At 33.0% G+C, this 23,235-nt stretch overlaps 1 protein-coding gene across 3 annotated transcripts in view; it reads left to right on the top strand.

The window, feature by feature from the left end:
• Positions 1-22,993, top strand: part of LOC114327560 (uncharacterized) — a 122,605-nt gene extending 99,612 nt beyond the window's left edge. For 2 of the 3 annotated variants that reach the window (XM_050658081.1, XM_050658082.1), the window contains 7 exons: positions 1,019-1,209; positions 2,165-2,323; positions 2,744-2,872; positions 7,621-7,751; positions 14,811-15,160; positions 19,301-19,414; positions 22,834-22,993. In XM_050658081.1, the coding sequence (XP_050514038.1) occupies positions 1,019-1,209; positions 2,165-2,323; positions 2,744-2,872; positions 7,621-7,751; positions 14,811-15,160; positions 19,301-19,414; positions 22,834-22,901 (1,142 nt within the window). In that variant the 3' untranslated portion in view covers positions 22,902-22,993. The remainder of the gene's footprint in view (positions 1-1,018; positions 1,210-2,164; positions 2,324-2,743; positions 2,873-7,620; positions 7,752-14,810; positions 15,161-19,300; positions 19,415-22,833) is intronic. The other variant, XR_007700102.1, reaches the window with a different exon arrangement.
• Positions 22,994-23,235: the final 242 nt, after the last annotated feature.

Here is a 23,235-nt window from a genome sequence, read left to right as displayed (position 1 = left end):
CCATTATTTTCCCCCTTAACTCGGAGAATATTGATGGAAAATAAGTTGTAGGAAATTGCGTTTCCAACAATTTTAGTTTCTACCGTTTTTGTCGAAAAGTTGAAAATGGCGGAGAAATTAAGCAACATCGGCTCTCCTTTAAAATCACTATGGCATCTAATGCAACCGCGGAATTCAGTCGAGATTTTAAATTTACACTACTATTGATCTCCCCTGAAGGAGAGAATTATAAATTTTGGGGCAGCTCGGAAACAAGATTCAATTCAGTAATTATGCTCCCCCACCACTTTTTACTATTTTCCCACTTAACTCGGAAAATATCAACCGTATGAAAAAAATTGTTAAAAATAAATTGTAGGAAATCATATTTGGAACAATTTTAGTTGAAAATGGCGTAGATATTGAACAAAAACAATTGCTACAAAATCAATCAAGTCTTACGCTCGCGCCATTACCGCATACGTTCTACCTTAAATATTCACTTTAACAAAAACATGAAAGAGATCAAAATTGTGTAGAATTTAATTATTCTCTCTATTTTTGTATAGGAACATTTTTGTCGTAAAACTAATAATAAACGGGATAATTCAATAATTTATTATTCTCTAACTGTCACTATTTTCCGCCATAACTCGGAAAATATCGACGGCACGAAAAAATTGTAATAATAGAAATGATATAAAATCGCATTTTTAACAATTTTGGTTGTTATACTTTTTGCCGAAAAGTTGAAAATGGCGGAGATATTGAGCAAAAACGGTTCTCGTTTACAATCAAGATGCGGCTAACGCAACGGCGAAATTCAGTCGAGATTTTAAATTTACACTACTATTGATTAACCCTCCCTAAAGATTAGAAAAATAAAATTTGGGGCAGCTCCTAATGCAAGGTTAGGCCTGTTATTCATCTTAACCGTCTGGACTATACCAGTATTTTTCGATTTGTAGTCTTATTTTTGCCCAACATCTAAAAATATTTTAAAATATATAAATATGTATTAACTTTTGTATCTACATAGGAATGCTTGAGGGTGTGGCTATAGTCGAATCAATCATGGAAAATACAGCAATGGAAATAGGTATGGATGCTTTGGAGTTCAAAATTAAAAACATTGACAAGACGGATCCCAAAATCTTAGAATATTTATTAGAATTGAAGCAATGGGCTGACATTGATACAAGGAAAGAAGAAATCGAAAAATTTAATAAGGTAAATTATATTTAATAATGATATTGATAAACGCTAACGAGCTTGAAACCGGTAAGGGTGTTGCCGACGCTCTCTGAATGAATTGAAATAAAAGTCATCTCTATTTTTCGTTTTACAGCAAAACTATTATTTATTTCTATTAGTATACTCCTGAGTACGTAGCTACGTGGGATCAAGTTTTCGTTGGAATTTTTGCCACGCTGAGCAGGCAGGAAGTGAGATGCAATTCTTAGATCTCCCCTAGTCTTCTTTGCCTCAGTATTCGCATGGTTTACAAATAATAGAAACTGCGAAGGCATTACCAGAAAATTACCAGAAAAACAGGAAAAATAACATACTTATTACTGTCATCAAAACATAATAACAATATTAGAATAATACAATACACAACACAATATATACAATAGCAAACACGCTAGATGGAATCTATCTACACATTCAGACTCGGAGCTTATCACATTTCGTCAATCCAATGCGATAACAATCAAACAGCGACACACGGTCGCTCATCCATCGTCTCCCGATTGGAGATGGCCACTGGCCTCTACTGCTCACTGCGGATACGGTTGCGGCGAAATGCCTCTTCAATACGGAAGCGTCCACCTTGGCAAAGTCCCAATTAAATTTATTGTATCTCTGCCGTTTTGAGTTATTCTTGATTCAATACGTCAAGAAGAACTGATTTTATGATTCTCCTCGCTCGTCTTAAATACCCTCTCCGTGCAATCTCTCCTTTGGTTTCGCTGCTAGGGGGTCTTCGCTAATATGGGCACTCGTTCGATCTTCTGCGGTTGACCTGTCTAACTCCGGCTGAAGGCATCATATCATTACACTCTCATAAGTTGACAAGCATAACCCAAAACCATACAATTATTTGCATTATACCATTTATAAAAAGAACCATATGTTTGGCGTTAAGAAAGGCAAAATTAACAAAAAATATTTTCCTTTTTAGAGTAATATTTGGCGTAAGAAAGGAATTTCCGTAGTCCCGATAAAATTCCCGATGGAGATATATTTTAATTATGGGGTATTAGTCTCCATATATCACAGTGATGGAAGCGTGGCAATATCTCATGGCGGAGTTGAAATAGGTCAAGGAGTAAACACTAAGGTAACTAAGTTAAAAATTATAAATAATTATAATAACAATATCCGTAGATAGTTTGGAAATACCAAAAGTAACTTTTGAAATTTTGCTTTCCAAAGATGTGATGTCATCAGAAACTTTTCGGAGCCCTTTTCTTTCAGAGCGTTCGTTTCTCTTCAGCTTATGTCTTTATATTTTTCAAATTATTTATTTAAATATCCCTCTTTTGTCACCAATGTAATGTTAATGTTAGTTGATTTAAAGCCTTCCAATACTAACATTAAAACACGATTAATTATAACATTTATAACTTAGCAAGGCCTTGTAATAACAATATCCAAACAAATGGAACATAATTTTTAGTCAATAACTTGCAACTCCTAATTACCTCATCATTGGTGTCTACCCCATTGATCATATAATAATAAAAACTAAAATTTCTAGGCGATTCAAACTTGTGCATACAAACTGGGCATACCGATGGAAAAGATTACAGTTAAACCAAGTAACAATTTGATAGGAGCAAATTCGGGAATTACAGGAGCTAGTTTGGCCAGTGAAGGAGTTTGTTGGGTATGTTTACTATAGTCTGTTTTTAAATCAAGAGGAATAATTCAAATTTCCCGCGCCTTAATGCTTGTTTGTAATTGGTCTAACCTCAGGCAAGTTTACTCCACTGATATCAAATTTTGACACTAATGACATTTATAAAATTTTGACAATATTGGCATTTCATAGGTTAATGAAGTTATATTAGTGATTTTTGTATTTTCTGCGTTATTCCTTTAATTTTTAGATTTTTAGTCTGCCTTTATATAAAAAAGTTGTTTTTAGAACTCTTTAGCGACGTATTAGTATAATATAATATTTATGGATTAGCGTCAACGGCCGATATGATCAACCAAAAAAGAAGATGTATTTGGTGATATTTCTAGTGACTTTCTTGGGTGTGAATCTGTCTTTTTAGTTTACTCGTCTTGGTTTAAAAACAAAGCTTAGTAATATGAACGTATTAAAATTTCAGTACCAAATGTCACGATAGAACATTTCAGTTTCTAGTAATTTAATCTGCAGTGCCATTTTATTAAATAATATAAAAACTTTCAATGAACTGTCGGTTTGTTCAGCTATACTCATGACATGAATGAAGACAAAAACTTAAACATGACTGTCAGATGGACTAAGCGGGAATTTATGGTACTGGGACGCCAGACACCCGAACTCTTCAAGATATCAGCCGGTTAGACCAAAGGCTAGACCCTAGTGATGTTGAACAAGTAACTATTCGTTACAAAGTACTCGTTACTTACGAATACCGAAAGTAACGATTATTATACAGAGAGGCAAATCGTTACTTTGATTACTCTGATTACTTTGTTACTTCGTACCAATCGTATCAGAGCGAGTAACGACTATTGTATCTACTTTGATTACTTTGATTACTCTGGTTACTTCGTTACTTCATAACGATCGTATTAGAGCGAGTAACGACTATTGTATCTACTTTTATTACTCTAATTACTTCGTACCAATCGTATCAGAGCGAGTAACGACTATTGTATCTACTTTGATTACTCTGATTACTTCGTACCAATCGTATCAGAGCGAGTACCGACTATTGATATCTACTTTGATTACTTTGATTACTCTGATTATTTCGTACTTGGTGAACGTCGTTATTATATCGGAATACCTATACAAAATACCTACCTACTGAGAAATACGATTCTCGATATGATTACCGGTACTCAAATACAAAAGCAATCATAGTAATCAAATCATTTTTATTTCTTAAAAAGATAGGTGAAGGTCGTTGTTATATCGGAATACTTATACAGAACTACCTACTGAGAAATACGATTCTCGATATGATTACCGGTACTCAAATACAAAAGTAACAAAAGTAATCATAGTAAATAATTTTTATCCCTTAAACAGATTGGTGAAGGTCGTTGTTATATCGGAATACCTATACAAAATAACTACCTACTGAGAAATACGATTCTCGATATGATCACCGGTACTCAAATACAAAAGTAACCATAGTAATCAAAGTAACGAATACTGTAAATGATTACTTTATACAAATACCTACCTACTGAGAAATACGATTTTCGATATGATTACCGGTACTCAAATACAAAAGTAACAAAAGTAATCATAGTAATCAAAGTAACGAATACTGTAAATGATTACTTTATACAAAAGTAACGATTTGTAATGAATTCTCGAAAGTAACTACAATCAACATCACTACTAGACCCCCACTGATCTTAATAAAAGAAATTTTACCGTGCTGGACAGGCGGGTAGTGAGATGCAACTTACCCAAGTAGCAATTTTTCGACGCATTGGTTGTCAGTACAAACAAATGCACTGTATATAACGTTGCCACAGTGGACTTTCAGTTGTTTCGACCAACGACCCCTACCCCGACTGACATTACGATGTTACAACGTTAAGTAATATCTTTAGTTATATGGGCAACTAAGTTATTACTATTGTGACAACTACATATCACAGTTAAGTTTTTTCAACAATCGCAACTACTTAAAAACGTTATAATGCTAATCTAATTTACGCCCATGGGTTTTCTGGCCGACTAGGTAGTTGTCTCTCACGACCCCAGGGCCTTAACGTATAGTTCTATAAATGTGTGGCACGTTTACGGCAACTTCAGGAGCAAAAAAGAATTTACTTTATAACCTTACTTTTTTCTTATTATTTTATATTTTATTTTGCTGGACATTTTCGATTTATTTAACAACCTGTTTATTTGTTTTTTATTAGCCGGTTTCTCCATTGTCCATTGTTTTATCAGTAGATTTGATAAGCTTAAATCTTTGTATCAGCTTTGCTAGACAGGGTTGCCAGGCCAGTTCTTACTCTTTCAGTACTATATCCGTTGCAAGATAATTTGGCTGAAACTCCGACAACATATGTACTTTTTGTACATATTTTGTCTGAATTCCATCCGAATTATCTTGCAGCGGATAGTAGTTTTGCTTTCAAAAAATCAATAGAAATCAGTAGATTCTTTTTAGGCCCTGTAAATACAGTAAAATCAGTGTTAACGGTTACCTGTCAAAATCGCCCGGTTTCATAATCAACTTAAAGTAAACATTAAGTAAAATTCACTTTATTTAAAGTTGACATTTACCCATACATATATGAATTGTGATAAAGGTAGGTACCAACTTACTTAAAATTTAAAATCCACTTTAACTGATTATGAAACCGAGCGTTACAATCATTTTGAAAATTCTCCAAACCAATTATATGAAGATTTCCTTATTTAGATCTGGTATTTACCAGTTTCATTTCTCTGTCCATCTATTATCATCATCTACGTCCTGAATCTTATTTTCGGTAATGACATTGAGAAATTGTAACAAAATGTCTGAAAATTAATTTAGAAATGGGTTTGAATACTATTAAAAAGCAAATTTTATTTTAGTGACAACAAAATATTGAAATATACCAAACATCTAATAAAAAACATTGCCTACTAGAATTTTTTAAATAATATCAAAAATATACCAAAACAGTAGATATCTACTAAATGTGGCAACGCTGTTAAGGAGAATGATGCACTTCATTGCACTGGTCACATGACCTCTGTCACCCAATAAGAGGGTGCGTTCTAAAGTGGTTGGGATAGTCGGCCCAGGCCGTGTTTGGTCGGCGATTGGACTTCTCGGTTGTCTCATCCGTCTATGGTTGGTATAATAAGGTATATTTTAAGTAATATTGGTAATGTTGTTTAATGCACCATTTTGGTTTTTTTGGGATGTAAAGAAAATAAAAACACATAATATAAAAAATGCAGGCATTTTCTAATACCTTTAAAAGCACCATCAACACCTTAAATTTATACAAAACATCTTTAACATAAATTCTGGCTTTTATATTAAAATTATATTGTTTAAATTTGCATATTTTTTGTTAAAAAGGTGATAAAAAATGAGCGCGTGTGTTTTTTAAAGGTGGAATATCCATATTTGACGGTAATCTGAGATGCGTTTATAAATTTCACATCAGGTAATTTTGTTTAAGTCCTTATTTATGTATTTATATAAATTTAAATATGTACCTGATATGATGTCAAAATAGTTTACTTTTTATATAGGTAAAAAAACATAACCAGTCCGACTCTTTGAGCAACCATTGCACGCAGGCACTTTTTATAGTCGCTTCAGTTGTCTTATGCAACGCTTAAGGTTGCCTAGGCAACGTCAAGACAACTCAAAAATCGTCCACCAAATTAGTGCAGAATTGGGTCGTCTTCTAGGCAATAACAACGTTGTAACAAAACGTTGCCACGCGGTAGACAACGTTGTCGCGTCGACAAATTGCTACTTGGGTAGTAGATCTCCCTCGACCTTCTTTTGCTCCGGCGATTCGTTGGCTTGCAATTTTTAGAAGCCACGAAAGGTGTAACCAGAATATTAGTTCTGATAAAGTTTTATTTTGTGAGGACATTAAATAACGGGCCGGATATGGATACTACTCTTTATTTTCCGTAATACATAAACATAATATTAGAACTTAGAACTATTCGGATATAATCATAATCATCAGCGTGGTCAGTGTTCTCTTTTCAAACCCGCCAAGTCAGCTGTCATGTCAACGTTAGTGACGGCTGACAGTTCTTCTTCTTTTTACATGGCCTTCTACTTGTTGTGCCACTGTATGAAGGCCTGCTTCTTACAATTTTTAATATTGATAATATTAAAAGTTAAACTTTCGTTCGTCTTTAGCAGATGCCGCCACGGCATCCATGTTATCATAATCTTTCATTTGTGGATCGAGGCTGACGGCCAGAATTTTAGTGGTTCAGAGAGAATCAAATATGTGCTCTCTGAAGAGACTCTAACAAGAGTCGAAACTAGTTAGAGCACTTTTGGCGCTCTTTGAACTAACTAAAATAAGACGGCTCTTGTTTCGATTGACAACGAAATGATTATTTATTAAGAGAAATTTTATTTGGACACCCTATATAAATAATTATGGTAATGTTTATATTACTGAATATAGAATTAAATAAAATTTCAAATGAGTTAGCACACGACCCCTATTCTCATTAAAAAAAACATCGATTACGTCATCACACCCAGATGGATGACGTCATTATTATGATATATTATGCCAAAAAATTATAATTTAAAAATAAAAATCGACCTGTTTCGGGATTTATTTCCAAAATCGCTAATTCACGAAAAAATGAATTTATTCCAACCTTTACGCGTTCACTGTATAAATATGTAGTTTTAATAAGTATAATTTAAATTTATTTACCTTATTTTAAAATGACTATTTTAGGCTGTTTCAGAATGTTGTGAGATTCTTCTGGAGAGGATGAAACCTATCAAAGAATCTATGTCGAATCCAACTTGGGAGGAACTTGTTAAAACAAGCCACAGAGAATGTGTAAATTTGGTAGCTAATATGATGTAAGTAGGTAATTTAATTCTTCTATTTTTGCCCTTTTAATTCATCCAATTTTGAACATAGGATTCCCCCAGTTTGCTTCATTCGCTTCTGTTTTGCGCTTTCTGTTTTCAGTGTGTTCCTCCTATCTTTCTAATGTCATCTCCCCATCTCATCTGGGGTCGTCCTCTTGCTCTCTTTCCTGTCTATGGTCTCCATTGTTTTATCGTGGTATTCCACCTATTGTCCGTTTGTCTGGCGTTATGACCTGCGAAACTCCATTTTAGCCTGGCTATAGGTTGTCCTGTGTCTTTGACTTTTGTTTTATTTCTTATCCAGTTGTTTTGCTTTTCGTCTTTTAATTTTACTTTCTCATACCATCCTTCAGTCTAATTCGTACCTTTGAATCGATCGCAGGCTATCGTTTAAAGAGAGAACCGGATTTATCAATTTTTGTTGAATTATTAAAAACTCGTTAAAAATTTAATACTCGTTAAAAATAACATTTTATAGTCCAGTGAATTTTTAAATAAACAAATTAAATTGGTTCCCCCATTATGGGGGAACAAAGTTCATTAGGGACGTCCTCTCAGACGAAAGTGAATAATGAAGATAGTGTAATGGAAAATAATAGTTTTCAACCTAGTGCTACTTTACCGATAGAAAAACAAAAGGATATTAAATATTTCAACTTGGTCTCAGATAAGTACAATTTAGATAATATTTGGGTTTATATTGAAAAAATTGGGAATGAAAGTGGTTTGTCTAGATTGCATCCTATGGCGATAGGTCACTTGTTATTCAAGACCCTGAAACTTACACATATTAAAGAGATAAAAAGCATTAGCCGTAATCGTATAAAAGTTTTGCTGTCATCACGTTTAGAAGCTAATAATCTTGTCAAAAATAAATAATTAGACGCTCAAAATTTAAGAGCTTACATTCCAAATCACTTATTGGAAGTTAAAGGGCTTGTAAGGGATGTAGACACCCAATTTGACATTAATTATCTTATGGAAAACATTGAATCTACTTCCAAAGTTTTAAATATTTATAGGACAAAGCGTAGAATCCAAAAAGAGGAAAAAATTGAATACGTAGATAAAAAACTATAGTTGTCACCTTTGAGGGTAATATTCTACCCAACTATATAGGTTTTAATAGAGTTTATTTTCTGGTAGAACAGTTTATTGGTAGGGTCGTTCAATGCTATCGATGTTTGAAATTTGGTCATGTGTCAAAACAATGTAAAAGTTCCCAGGAATTTTGTATTCAATGTGGGCAAACTAAAACTACTAATCATACTTGCGATAAAGCTATGTATTGTATACATTGTAAAAGTAATGAGCATGTTACAATATCAAAAAAGTGTCCCTTTTATGAACAAAAAAGATTAAAAGTATAATGATCGAACAAAAGACTACTTTTTTAGAGGCAAAACATTTGTGTGAACAATCATTTTCTGGTGTTATGAGTCAAAATTATTTTTCTTTGCTTGAAAATAATGAGCAAGAATTTCCTTCGAAAGGAAACCAAACTCTCCTATCATACAATCTATTCATAAACCTATCTTTCCCTTTACATTTGGACCTGCCCAGCCTTTACCGGCTAATCCACATAAACCCAATTGTAACAAAGTTGAAAATAAAAATCAGTTGACAAAAACTGTAACAAATTTTATAATGAACATCTTAGAACATATTCGTTCAATTGAAGATATAAAAACGTTAGACGATAAGACTATACTTATGAATTAAAACAGGTTTTAAATACTGTAAACAATAATAGCTTCTAATGGATGTACAAAATATTTTAAAAATTGGTCAATGGAATGCTAGATCTATTATGTCAAACAAAAACAGTTTTATGCAATACGTAAACAATAAAAAAAATTGATATTTTGCTAGCGAAACATGGTTTAAAAAAGATTCCCATTACAGTTTTAATGGTTATAACCTAATAAGAAGAGATAGGCAGGAAGACCGGTTTGGTGGCGTTGCGATTCTTATCCGTAGCACAGTAACCTTCAGTGAACTAAAACTAAATTATAACTTTAATTCTGATATTGAAGTTTGTGGCATCAAAACCAACTTTAAAAATATTGAACTCAATATATTATCTGTATACAAACGTCCTAAATGTAAAAGTACAGTATGTGATTGGGCAAATATATTTTCACAGGTCAGTGGTTCAGTAGTTATAGGTGGAGATTTCAATGCGCATCATACGATTTGGGGATCTAATTATAATGATGCAACTGGAATACAACTTATTAAAACTGCAGATGACTTAAATTTTACAGTAATTAATAATGAACATCCTACCATTTTAACTAAGCCAGATCAAAATAAATCAGCCATTGATGTTACTTTCGTTACAGCTGATCTAGTCAATAAAATTAATTGGTCTATACATACAGACACCTTGGGATCGAATCATTTTATGATCTATATGGAAATTACCGACATTCATTTACCTGAAGAAATTATTCCTAAAAGTAAATGGAATACAAGAAAGGCTAATTGATCCATGTACGAAATTTCAGCAGAGCAATTTTTCAATAACTATTACCAAATGGAAAATACGTCGGACAAATATAATTTTTTAACTGATTGTATAAATTATGAATTATGCAGCTCAACTATCAATTCCACAATATAAAGCTTATAAAAACAAAATCAGAAATTCTCCGCCGTGGTGGAATACAAATTGTGATAACATTATCAAGGAAAGAAAAGAAGCACTTTCAAATTATAAGCAAAACCGTAACTTTGAAAATTACTTAAAATGCCAAGAGAGCATGGCTAAAAGTAAAAAAAAATTAAAGGCAATAGCTAAAGAAATTTGGAAAAACTTTGTCTCAAACTTAAACAAAAACACTCCTTCCTCAGCATTATGAAATCAAGCTAGAAAGATCAATAGAAAACCAATCACTAATCCAACATGTCTTAATGATACATTAGTCGACGAAATTTTTGATCAAGTTGCTTCTCCATCAGTATAATTACTAAAAAGCTACAGCTATGCTTCAAATGAACAAAACCATTTTTTGCTAGAACCGTTCAACATTACAGAATTACAATATGCTCTTAAAAATCGGAATAACACAAGTCCAGGTTTGGATAATATTAAATATCCCATGATACAACACCTTTCAAAAATAGTTAAACTCCTGCTGTTGGAAATATTCAATGAGATGGTCAAAAATGGGAGTTTAGTTCCTCAATTTCAAGATGTCATGATAATACCAATACTGAAACCAGGTAAAAATCGCAACGTGGCACAATCATATAGACCTATATCTCTTATGTCATGCCTTCTTAAAACAGTCGAACGTATGATAAAACAGAGATTGGAATGGTGGTTAGAAAAAAATAAATTACTTCCCAACCTTCAATTTGGGTACAGAAAAGGAAGAAGTACTTTAGACGCCCTTTCAACATTAGTGGTAGATATACAAAACACATTTACAGACAACAATTATTTACCTGCAATATGTATGGACATAGTGGGTGCATATGATAGAGTCTGTCTAGATATTTTAGTTGAAAAATTAGTCAAAAATTTCCAAATACCAGCCCAACTAGCAGGAACAATATATAATTTTTACTCATGTAGAAAGATATATCTCAGAGCACATAACAGTAGTCTCATAGGTCCACGATACAATAACTTGGGGCTGCCCCAAGGATCAGTATTGAGCCCTTTGTTGTTTAATCTGTACACTGCTGATCTACATAATAGCCAAATTGAAAACTGCACTTTGAAGGTTATACAATATGCTGACGATTTTCTTGTACACTCTTTTTCCAAAAAATATGATAATTGTATACAAACATTAGGTAAAATGCACAACTTGCCAAACAATTGGTTCCAACAAAATGGATTTGAAATTTCCATAAACAAATCGAGTGTTTGCATTTTCACACGACACAACTTACCAAATATTGATAAATTACAATTAAGCAATCATCAGTATAGTTTCCAAACTTCTATCAAATATTTGGGGATGATACTTTACCGAAAAGTAACATGGAAATCACATATTGAGTTTATGCTAAACAAATGTAATCAAGGAATAAATTTTTTAAAAGCAATTTCAAAAACGTGGTGGGGAGCAGATATTGAAACATCATTACTTTTCTACAAAGCTTATATACGATCAATCATAGATTATAGTTGTGTACTCTATGGCTCTGCATCTGATCGGGTTCTAAGTAGAATCGACGTAACACAAAATACAGTTCTGAGGATTTGTTTAGGTGCTATGAAATCAACTCCAATTAATGCGTTACATGTCGAAGCTTTAGAGATGCCACAGAAATATAGAAGAGAATATCTAAGTAAAAAATTTATTATGTAATTACAACATAAAGATCCTTCCCTTCATATAAAAATAAGCAAATTGAATGAAGCTGATTTGACGAATAAGTATTAGAAACACAAGAATTCACCTCCACTTTGTGAAGCATTTCGCAGTATGTCAAACTTTGATATTACTTCAAATCCAGATGAAATCTTAGACTTTGAAGATTTTCCTTCTTTATTACATTTGGTAAAAGTAATTATGCCAAGTTATCATGAAAATGTAGCTATCAGTCATAACATCTTAAGAAGTATCTTGGACGTTTTTTCGGAGTCGATAATTATCTACACAGATGCGTCGAAGTCAACGTTTGGCACTGGATGTGCATTTTATGTCCCATCAAACAATACAGAAAAAATGTATAAAATAAATAATGCTTTCTCAATATTCAGCGCTGAAGCAATTGCAATTTATGAAGCTTTATTATATTTTATGAATACAGAAAATAAGTCTACAGTAATTGTTTCTGACTCACTTTCCGTACTGACAGCTATTCAGACAATAATATTTCCAAGTCATAATTTAAACAACTATATCTTCCAAATTAAAAAAAAAAACTTTATGAAATCTATAAAAAACGAAGAGAAGTACATTTCATATGGGTTAAAGCACACATCGGTATCACCTGTAATGAACATGTTGATTTATTAGCAAAAAAAGCCATCACACATGGATCGTTAACCGAACATAAACCTTCTAATCCAGATATATGTGCAATTGTTAAAAATGAAGTTAACGAACAATGGAGACGAACATGGAACGAATCTAGCAAACATAGTTAGTTCCTCCCAATATGCGATGATTCAACCTAAAGTGCCTACTGAGTACTGGTTTAAAAATCATTCCGTTCCCCGCAGATATATATAACTTCTATTATTAGAATAAAATTTGGGCACGCCTGTTATCCTTTTCATTTGGCGAAAATTAACTTATCTTAAAGTCTATGTCTAGACTGTCAAAAAGAGGGAGACTTAAATCATATATTTTTTGAGTGCTTAAAGTATACTCAACAAACTAATAAACTAATTGAAAATTTATTAAAATATAATATATTTCCACCTTATAATTTATGTTACCTACTTTCTCTAAATAGGAAAAAAATGTATGACTGTTTAATGGAATTTATTTGTAAAAGTAAAATCAACCTTTAAGCATTATCCACAAATGATTATTTACCTTTGTTTTATCCCATATGTATTTACCTCCTATCCGCGACCTAGTCTAGTTATGTCTAAACGAAATGTCTTGAAGGGTCCCTAGACGAGAACAATCAAGTGACCCTGTCTTATTCCTACCTTAACTCCTGAATACAATAATTGCAATATTAACAATTACCTTTACGGTAACGTTTCCTTATCTTTCTTATTTTTGTTTTGTTTTATATTTTTGAAATGTATTCAGATTTTAAAATATACTTATTGTGACTGGCTGAGTGGCGACTGCCCATGCCAAAAAAAAATTTACTTGCTCTCTCCACGGCTCTTTGTCATCATCATTATCATCATCAATGGCACTACAACTCTTCGTGAGTCTTTGCCGCGTTTACTATTGCCTTCCATGTTTGTCGGTCCTGTACCACTAATTTCCATTGTCGCACTCCCCTTCATTATTTTACCATATTTGCTTTGGCCAAGGTCCATGTTTGGTGTGCGTATGTGAGAATTGGGAGTATGCACTGGTGAAACACTCTTTCTACTCTGACCGTTCTTTTTACCTCCGCTGTTTGGTTTTCCTTATTTATTTCTATTATCTGTCCCAAATATAAATAATTAACGGCTTCTATCGTGATTTCGTTTAGTATTACGTTTCGATTATCTTGTGTGTTTGTCATTGTTTTCGTTTTGGTAAAATTCATCTTTAGACCTATTTGTTCGAATTCCTATTCCGGATTTGCTAGTTCGGTTAGCATGGTTTGTAGTTTTTCAAAATTTGATGCCGTTATTACTACATCGTCTGCATATCTTAGGTGGTTTAGTTTCTTTCCATTTATGTTTATTCCCATGTTTGTCCAGTCCATTGTTTTGAAAATATCTTTCAGGAAGATGGAAGGTAATTTAATTAGTTCAATTAAAATCTACTTCACGTGTGGTTTACACAAGTAGAAGATACAGGAATATATTATACAAAATGCATTTTTTTCATATTTTATATACTTATTGCATATTTTATATATGCAACGTAGATATACCATATTTTGCATAAATTTCATATTTTTACAAGAAATTAGATAGCTACATGTTTTTATATAAAAAATGTATAATGCTAATTGTTTCTGAATGTGGCGACCTTTTCTCGAAACTGTTCATTAAAATTCTCCAAGTAATAAAATCTGCTTCTTTGAATCATTTTTGACGTACCTGCTATTGTAAGAAAGATTTTAGGTAAACTGGTAAACATAAATAAACTAGTTTCTTTTTATGGTTTTCGCGTTAAACAGTGGTAGCCATTTTGTGTACCAATCACTGAGTATGTCCAGATTATGTTGCAGGTCTTGTGACGCTTGTATGGGATATGGGATCTTCATTTACAGCTAGATTGCTACGTCATCAGCAAAGGAACCGATTGCAGTATTATTAGTCTCTGGTATATCGGCTGTGTATAGTGAGAAAAGCAGCGGTCCGAGAACACTAGCCTGCGGGACTCCCGAGTTGATATAACATATTTTACAAAAAATAAAAATCCATATAAAATGTTTAACTCTGTCAGTATATTTTAGGTACTCCAAAAAGTCTCCTAAACTGGCCGCTTACTCAGTATACGCTGCTTGTGCAGCAGAAATAGAACTCGACGTTCTTACAGGACAGTACCTGCTTAACAGAGTGGACATTTTGAATGACGCAGGTGACAGTATGAATCCGGAAATCGATGTGGGCCAAATCGAGGGTGCTTTCGTCATGGGTCTTGGATATTTCACCACGGAACAAATTGTAGTTGGTAAAAATGGAGAAATGTTGACAAACAGGACTTGGAATTACACCCCTCCTGGTGCAATGGATATACCAATTGATTTTAGGGTCAAACTGCCAGGAAGGAATCCTAATCCAGTAGGAGTTTTAAAATCCAAAGGTAAATACTATACATATACAGTTTATGGAAACATACCCCGTACGGTATAGTAACATAAGGTTGGTTATGTTATATTGGATGAACCAGCAATTTAAAATTTTATATTTTCGACGTTGCCAAATCTACAGTTTCTGAGATATACGGAAAATATACGTATTTTTAAAAGAGACACCCGTATATTTTACAATCTTCTGTTACAGTTTTTTATTGCCGATGCAACATATAATCTGTTAATGGCCAATATTTACTATTAATATGCAGAAATTGGGAAAAAACATTTTGTAATTAATATTACACCTAAAGAAACATATTAAAGGTGGTGTTCTTTAGAAACAAAAATTAATTTAAGACTTTTCTAATCGTTACCGGAAAAATGACTGCTATCTCTTCTGTAATTCTGTCTTTCAGTTGATGGATAGTCTGTGGCCTATTTACATACACTTACACTTTGCTTTTTAATAACTTCATAAAAAATAATCTAGAGGTGTCAAAACAATCCAACGATTTGGAAAGATATTGTCCAGAAACTCACGAACGCACAAGATAATGAGGAGATGCTTCATCTTGCTGAAACCAATTTGATCTATCTGAACTAGAACTTCATTCTGCGATTTGCATCGTCTTCATTCAGTCCTGTACCAATTGTGCTTTATAGGGATGCCCTTTATATTTTTTAACTGATTTGTTTTCGATTGCAATTATTCTAGTAAGCGTATGAGGATCTTCAAGCAACGACAAAGAAATAGCAGTATCAGAAGATGATGAAGATTGTGGTTGCATCTACTGTGGATACTTATATTTTCAGTCAACTGAAGGATGGGTAGGGTGTAGTGTCTGCCATTAATGGGCCCATAATTCTTGCGCAAGTATTGAGGATGAAGAGGAAGGTGCTCATATTTGTGAACCCTGCCAGCCTGACTAAAATACATTCCCATTTTGTCCTGTAGCATTTCCCATTTTGCCCCGTAACCGGAGCATTCTATTTAAAAATACTCATATTATCCGTATATCTCAGAAACTGTGCGTTTGACAACGTCGAAAATATACAATTTTAAATCGTTGGTCCATCTAATATACATAATCAACATTATGTTACTATACCATACGGGGTGTCACAGATATCTATATGTTTCCATATAGTACGCGCGCACTGTATAATACCTACAAAGTAAGTGAGACGAAAATTTCACTGTAATAATCAGAGACATGTTAACAATAGACCAGGCTAGGGATATGCCACTCAATGTATCGGGGTGCAACGCCAATATCAAGTAGGTACAGTGGTCTAGTTATCTTTATCTGTCGTGCGAGTGTGAGCGTATCTACCAAGAGGTGGGAGTAATGGAACAACACAGACACAGAGGCGGCGGCCATCATATGCTATAGCGAGAGAAAGCTAAGCGCCGGTAGAGAGATAGATAGATAGACCACCGACCCGAACTACTCCGCGTTACGCTATTTTTCGGACCTGGCCTAATCTATATGTTATTATATCTATGGTAATAATTGAGGTTATCGGTCAAGGAGAAGTAAAAACTGAAAACTCTGTTTCAACCAATTAATAGAAAAGTTCTAAGGATTGTACAGTAACATACAGATGTCAAGCAATACAATGGCCAGTAGTTATTAATCAATGACAGTGGTTAATAGGTACAAATATATTAAAAGTTACAAAAAATTTCTGAAGATTCTAAATTATACTAAATTTACAATCAAGATGCAGTAGAAATAAACAAACCAAGATAAGTTAAATGCTACTAGGAGCACTCCCGAACCATATTTTACAATGTATATACATTATAAATTCCAAATCCTAATTTCCAAAGTTTATACATTGTACCGGGTGTCCCAATAAGAATGGCGCTCGGCCATATCTCAGGAACCGTTTATAGTACAGCTTTGGGAAAAAAATTTTATAAGAAAAGTTGCCTCGAGAAAAGCCTGGAAATTATTTTCATAATTGTAAGTCCACCGCTAGAGGGCGTAATTGAATATCAAAAATTAAAAAATCGAAATTTTACAAAATTTGCCTAATAAAAAGGCACTGGAAATTCGATTATCGTATTCTTCATAAAATTCTGCGCATATTTTATTTCACAAGTTTAATTCTACCTGTGCAAATAATAGGTGGGGGTGAGTGGGAACTTTGTTATGAAAAAATCGTGTAAGTCCGGTTCTGCTCAATCGATTTTTGCAAACTTAGTCTTGTTGAAAACAGCTCTTTTTCGTAAATGTAATAGTTATAATTTGGAAACAGCCTATTATGTAATAAGCCCGCTAGGAGGCGCTATTTATTTTCTTTTTAGAAATCTAGTTTTCTTTGGAAAATATTAAATACAAGTATATATTTTTTCCTGTATTACAAAATTAGACCAAATTAGCAACAGAATACCGAAAACCGCATGTCTATACCTTTTTTCTATCTCGAGATATCTTAAGAAACGTGTAAATTTTAAACATAACTGTTGCTGTCATATAAGTGGAAATATATAGAAGCAAGTAGTGTGCTATGGAAAAAAACAAAGAAACATTTTCCAGATGTCACCGTATATAATAAATCAAAACAAAATATGAAAAACTCTACTACTGGGGTGACGTCTTTGGGGATACTTCATTGCATATATTCTAGCCGCAACAGTTGCATTTCTTATGCATTCAAAGAATGTGGCTATCATGTCAAATGCTTCTTAGTTTGTAAGAATCATCTTGAATTTCACTCTGTATAAATTTTATATAAACTTTAATAGAAACAAACCGCAACAAACCATCAATGAACAAATTTTTATGTTTTACTGATTTGACACATAATTTGACACATGACGACTTCTTGAAGTTAATACTTCTAATAGTTCTATTTTTTCCATAGCACACTACTTGTTTCCACTTTGACTTCCTTAACTTAGTTTACCGGTGACAATAACGGTTATGTATTTATCTTAGTTGGGAATGGGATAATTGATATTAAAATATAATGAAATAGAAATTAAAAATTTGTGTAGAAAATCTGACGTTTTTACATTTTCTACGATTCATTGAGAGAAAAGCAAATGCGCGGAGGCAACAGTTCATAAAAATTTACATATTAACGCTATTTTTTTGGTATTATTTTAAGTATTAAAATTAGTGTAATATTTAAATAAGAATAAAATTAAATTGTTTAAAATATATTTATTTCGTTAAAATCATAATAACAGAAGTATAACTTCTTACTCGCGTACAAAGTACACACACTCTTTTTTTGTTATATTTTATAGTGTTCTTTGTCTTATTGTTTTTTTGATTCATTATATACGGTGACATCTGGACAAGGTTCCTTTGTTTTTTTCCATAGCACACTACGTGCTTCTATATATTTCCACTTATATGACAGCAACAGTTATGTTTAAAATTTACACGTTTCTTAAGATATCTCGAGATAGAAAAAAGGCATCCACATGCGGTTTTCGGTATTCTGTTGCTAATTTGGTCTAATTTTGTAATACAGGAAAAAAATACATACTTGTATTTAATATTTTCCAAAGAAAACTAGATTTCTAAAAAAAATAAATAGCGCCTTCTAGCCGGCATATTACGTAATAGGCTGTTTCCAAATTATAACTGTTACATTGACGAAAAAGAGCTGTTTTCAACAAGACCAAGTTTGTAAAAATCGATTAAGCAGAACCGGATTTATAGCGATTTTTTCATAACAAGGTTCCCACTCACCCCCACCTCTTATTTGCACAGGTAGACTTAAACTTGTGAAATAAAATATGCACAGAATTGTATGAAGAATACGATGATTGGATTTCAAGTGCCCTTTCATTAGGCAAATTTTGTAAAATTTCGATTTTTTAATTTTTGATATTCAATTACGCCCTCTAGCGGTGGACTTACAATTATGAAAATAATTTCCAGGCTTTTCTCGGGGCAACTTTTGTTATAAAATTTTTTTCCCAAAGCTGTAGTATAAACGGTTCCTGAGATATGGCCGAGAGCCATTCTTATTGGGACACCCGGGAGTGCTCCTAGTAGAATTTAACGTATCTTGGTTTGTTTATTTCTACTGCATCTTGATTGTAAATTTAATATAGTTACAATTTAATACGGTTTCGACTTTTTTGGTTCCATGATCTAGTTATATATTTTTTTTAATTTTAGGTGTTGGTGAACCTGCAATTTGTATTGGTGTTGCTGTACCATTAGCAATTAGAAATGCTGTGGCTTCTGTTCGAAAATATTTCGATAAAGAAGCTTCTGCTTGGTATCCATTTGGTAAGTACAACACTGGTATAAGAAAAAGTATAGGTCGAAAGAAATATCTGAAACCACCAAGGTCAGACCTTCTTCTTCTTCAAGTGCCGTCTCCTAATCGGAGGTTGGATATCATCATCACTGTCTTTACTTTATCTACCGCTGCTCTAAAGAGTTTTATAGAACTGCATTTAAACCAGTCCCTTAAATTCTTTAACCATGACACTCTCTTTCTTACTGTACTCCTTCCGCCTCTTATCTTTCCCTGTAGAGGCTGCAGACCAGACCTATCTAAAACTTCGGTTACGCTACGTTGTCAGATCAATCTGGTCTCAGAAAGGTGTTTCGGTTTTTACTTTATCGTACTACATACATAGTATAGTATAATAGATAAAGTTATAGGATCGTGCAAAAAAAAATTTCAGATTTCTTTTTTTTTTCGACGTTTTGAGTCCCCCTGAGTCTAAAAAGCAAATAAAAAAAACATGTCGGAAGTATGTACGTATGTACGTATGTATGTACGTACGTACGTATGTCGCCACCGCCCAGCAAAAACTACCGGACCTATTTCGATGAAATTTGGTATGAGTAAGTTTAAGAGAATTTTGTCAGAAACTAAGCTTTTAAAAAAGACCTCTCAAAGGGGGGCCGAAATAGGGGGGTTATTTAGGTTCCATTTTTGCAAATTTTGACCGAAATGAATGAAATTTAACTCAAAGTTAGCTCATCGACAGGTAAATAGAAATACGGAATTTGACATTTACAAATTCAAAATGGCGGCCAACATGGCCGTCCGCCCACCCGACAAATTTCCCTACCTAATCTAAAAACTTGTTTAAGATAAGTTTTATTTGAAAAAGTCGTTATATAGCCTAAAGATGGGGCTATAAGAAGAATATTATCGTTTTTCAGAAAAGTTATGGGTTGCCTATATTTAAGGGGTCAAAATTTGACATAAGGTTTGTTCCAACATGAACTTTTGGACGGTCCAGAAACCGTCACGAAACTACTTGTACCGTTTGTTGTGCGCATGTTCGTAATTGTATCGCCCAGTTATCGTCCCATGACGGTAATCATATATTTGTCATTTTTGTTGGTGACAGTTTGTGTGCTTTTAGTCGATCAAAGGCTCAAAAACTTTAAAGAATTAAATCCTAGTGCGCAAGTCAGTCCAACCAGCACATTATGCATTTGCCCCATTACTGAAATGATCATCACGAAACCGTCACCGAAAGATCACAATTCTTGTTGGAACAGTGGGAAGGACGATCCGATGACGATCATATTTTTGTTGGAACGGATTTTGTTTACTGCGCAGAAGCGTTACCGTTTCGTGACGGTTCTCGGTCGTGTTGGAACAAACCTATAACTTTGAACTAGATTTTCTCAAAAATGGCTCCAAGGAATTTGTTCATTTTTTTGATATATTTTTGATATCCTATCGGTAAACTGAATGACATTAGCCAGATTTATTAACTCCCCATAGGAGGGGAGTTATGAATTTTTTATAAAAAATATTCGAGTGCCCGTAACTTCCTTTGTAATAAAAACTAAAATTTTAAATTTTGCAGACATATATGGTACTTTATTATTATCTATTATTACAAAAAATTTTACACATAATATGGCTTCCGGTTAAACCGGAAATGAAAAAAATCTTAGTTTTTTTTAGATATGCCCTGTATATTTTTACGGATTTTGAAATAATGCAAAATTACCTTTCCAATGACATAAAACTCGTTGCTGTAGCTCAAAAATTCGAAAAGTTACAGTAAATAGAAATCTTGCTATAATCTTGTGTGTGTCCTCTCTCAGGCGATCATAGCAGAGCATCATTATAGGGCATTCAATGAGGGTATTTGGCTCCGAATTCCATCTTACTACATCGATGTACTTGATATTTTCACAGTAAGTAGGGAATAGCTCAAGAAACAAAATCTACCCTATATACTATGGCGCTTTTATCTTGGGGCGGTTCCCACCCCTTTAAGGGGGTGGGAAATTTGTTTTACAAAATAAGCACGGAAGTGGCTAGAGAACCTATTTCTAAGCAAAAACTGGTTTATACTTTTTTTTGAGAACTCAATACTTTTTGAGTTATGCGTAGTTGAAAATTGGCCATTTTCATTGAAAAATGACACCTTTTCGAACGGATTTTTGTGAATACCTTAAAAACTATGTATCGAACTAAAAACACTATATAAAACATTTTTTAGATTATAAATAACAAAGAGATTCGTTCCTTCGTAAATGTTCTACTTATAATACAAAAAGAGATATGGTAGGTGAAAAGAGTTTGTTTTTTGGTGTATGCTCAAATTGGTGTATTCAACTTGAAATAACAGAGGAACGGTAGATTTTAGGTGTATAATGCTACCAACGCCTTTTGTAGTGTTTGAAAAGGCCTTTAAAACGAGTACCGTTAAATGTCGGTACTAATGTACTTTAAGGAAAAAATGAGAAGTACATACATTTAACCCCTCGTCCACCAGAATTTAAATTCATTGTTTTTCTTCTGCAATACCTTTTGATATAGTGTTTTTCTACTTTCAAAAAGTTGAACGGGTTTAAGATGAACGGTTTTTGTAAAAAATGTGATCAAATTATAGAATGCATTTTTAAATTTCCTTAAAAATCTTCCTTTTTCTCCATGTAATTCGAAAATAAAAATGTTCCACCCCCGAGAAGTGGTGGGAACCGCCCCCATGATAAAAGCGCCATAGTATATAGGATAGACTTTAAATTAGGAGATTGGGCTACTCCCAAAATTTCATTAAAATCCATGCAGTAGGACAAAATTCGGAGGTACATAATAAATATCTTGTTCTTAATCTCGCGCTTTGACTGGCGTAATAGAAATATAATGAAATGCAAATATTGTAAACTATTAATTTCTCAGAAAAATGAACTAATTTGAAATGAAAGTATGACATATATAATATTCTATTGATTTATGCAATAATCTATACATCTATAGTGTGTCCCCGAAATATGACATCGAACATTTTCTCAGATGCAGGAATTAATGATGTGTAGAACCATAAAATATTTTCAAGTATACAAGGTGTTTCTAAAATATCAAAATAACAAGTAACTTTGTTATTTTTATAGAATGCCAGTATCTAGTACGATAACGATAATAGATCGGTACGATAAAGTTCTCGGGCGGCCCTTTCGTCCAGCGTTTTTATTTGCTAGCTTTAATTTGTTACACGTAATAACTAACAGTGTATAATATTGGTGAAATTACTGTTATCAATTATTTCAGTTAAATACAAATAAGGAATACTAAGTCCAGTTTTCATTTGTGTATGGTCAGTTTTTCGTACTTGCTTTACTGCTTATAATTATTCGATTTATTTAATTATTCGATATCAATTACTTATTTTTATAGCGATATTTTTTCAGCATGGTATACTAATAATACTAATTTTTTTTAGTTGGGCCGTCAACTGTTGACAATACTTTTATCAACTGCTTACATAACTACGAAAAATATACCTTATAGATAAAGAAAATTGAAGAAATGATTACCGTTTCTCAGCTAACTTATTATGTATGTACTTGTAAGATATTTAATTAAATGATTTCATTTTAAAACAGTGTTTTTATCAGTCACATTTTCCCCAAGATTATTATTTAATCTAAAAATATAAGGATGAATAGTTTTTCCATTCTATCTTTGCACATGTTTGAAATTTCACGAATTACTTTTTATACTAGGTCACTTTTTTACTCACAGAAACTAGTGCTGCTTGTGGGGTGTCATAGGATGCCAAAGGCCATATCCTTACAGATTTTTTAATAATAATGTCATTATAACACATGTTATTAACATTTAG

This window comes from Diabrotica virgifera, chromosome 8 (assembly GCF_917563875.1).
Source record: "Diabrotica virgifera virgifera chromosome 8, PGI_DIABVI_V3a".
NCBI classification, from domain to species: Eukaryota; Metazoa; Arthropoda; class Insecta; order Coleoptera; family Chrysomelidae; genus Diabrotica; species Diabrotica virgifera.
The sequence above is the reverse complement of the archived record's forward strand: the minus strand, read 5'-3'. Positions and strand labels throughout refer to the sequence as shown.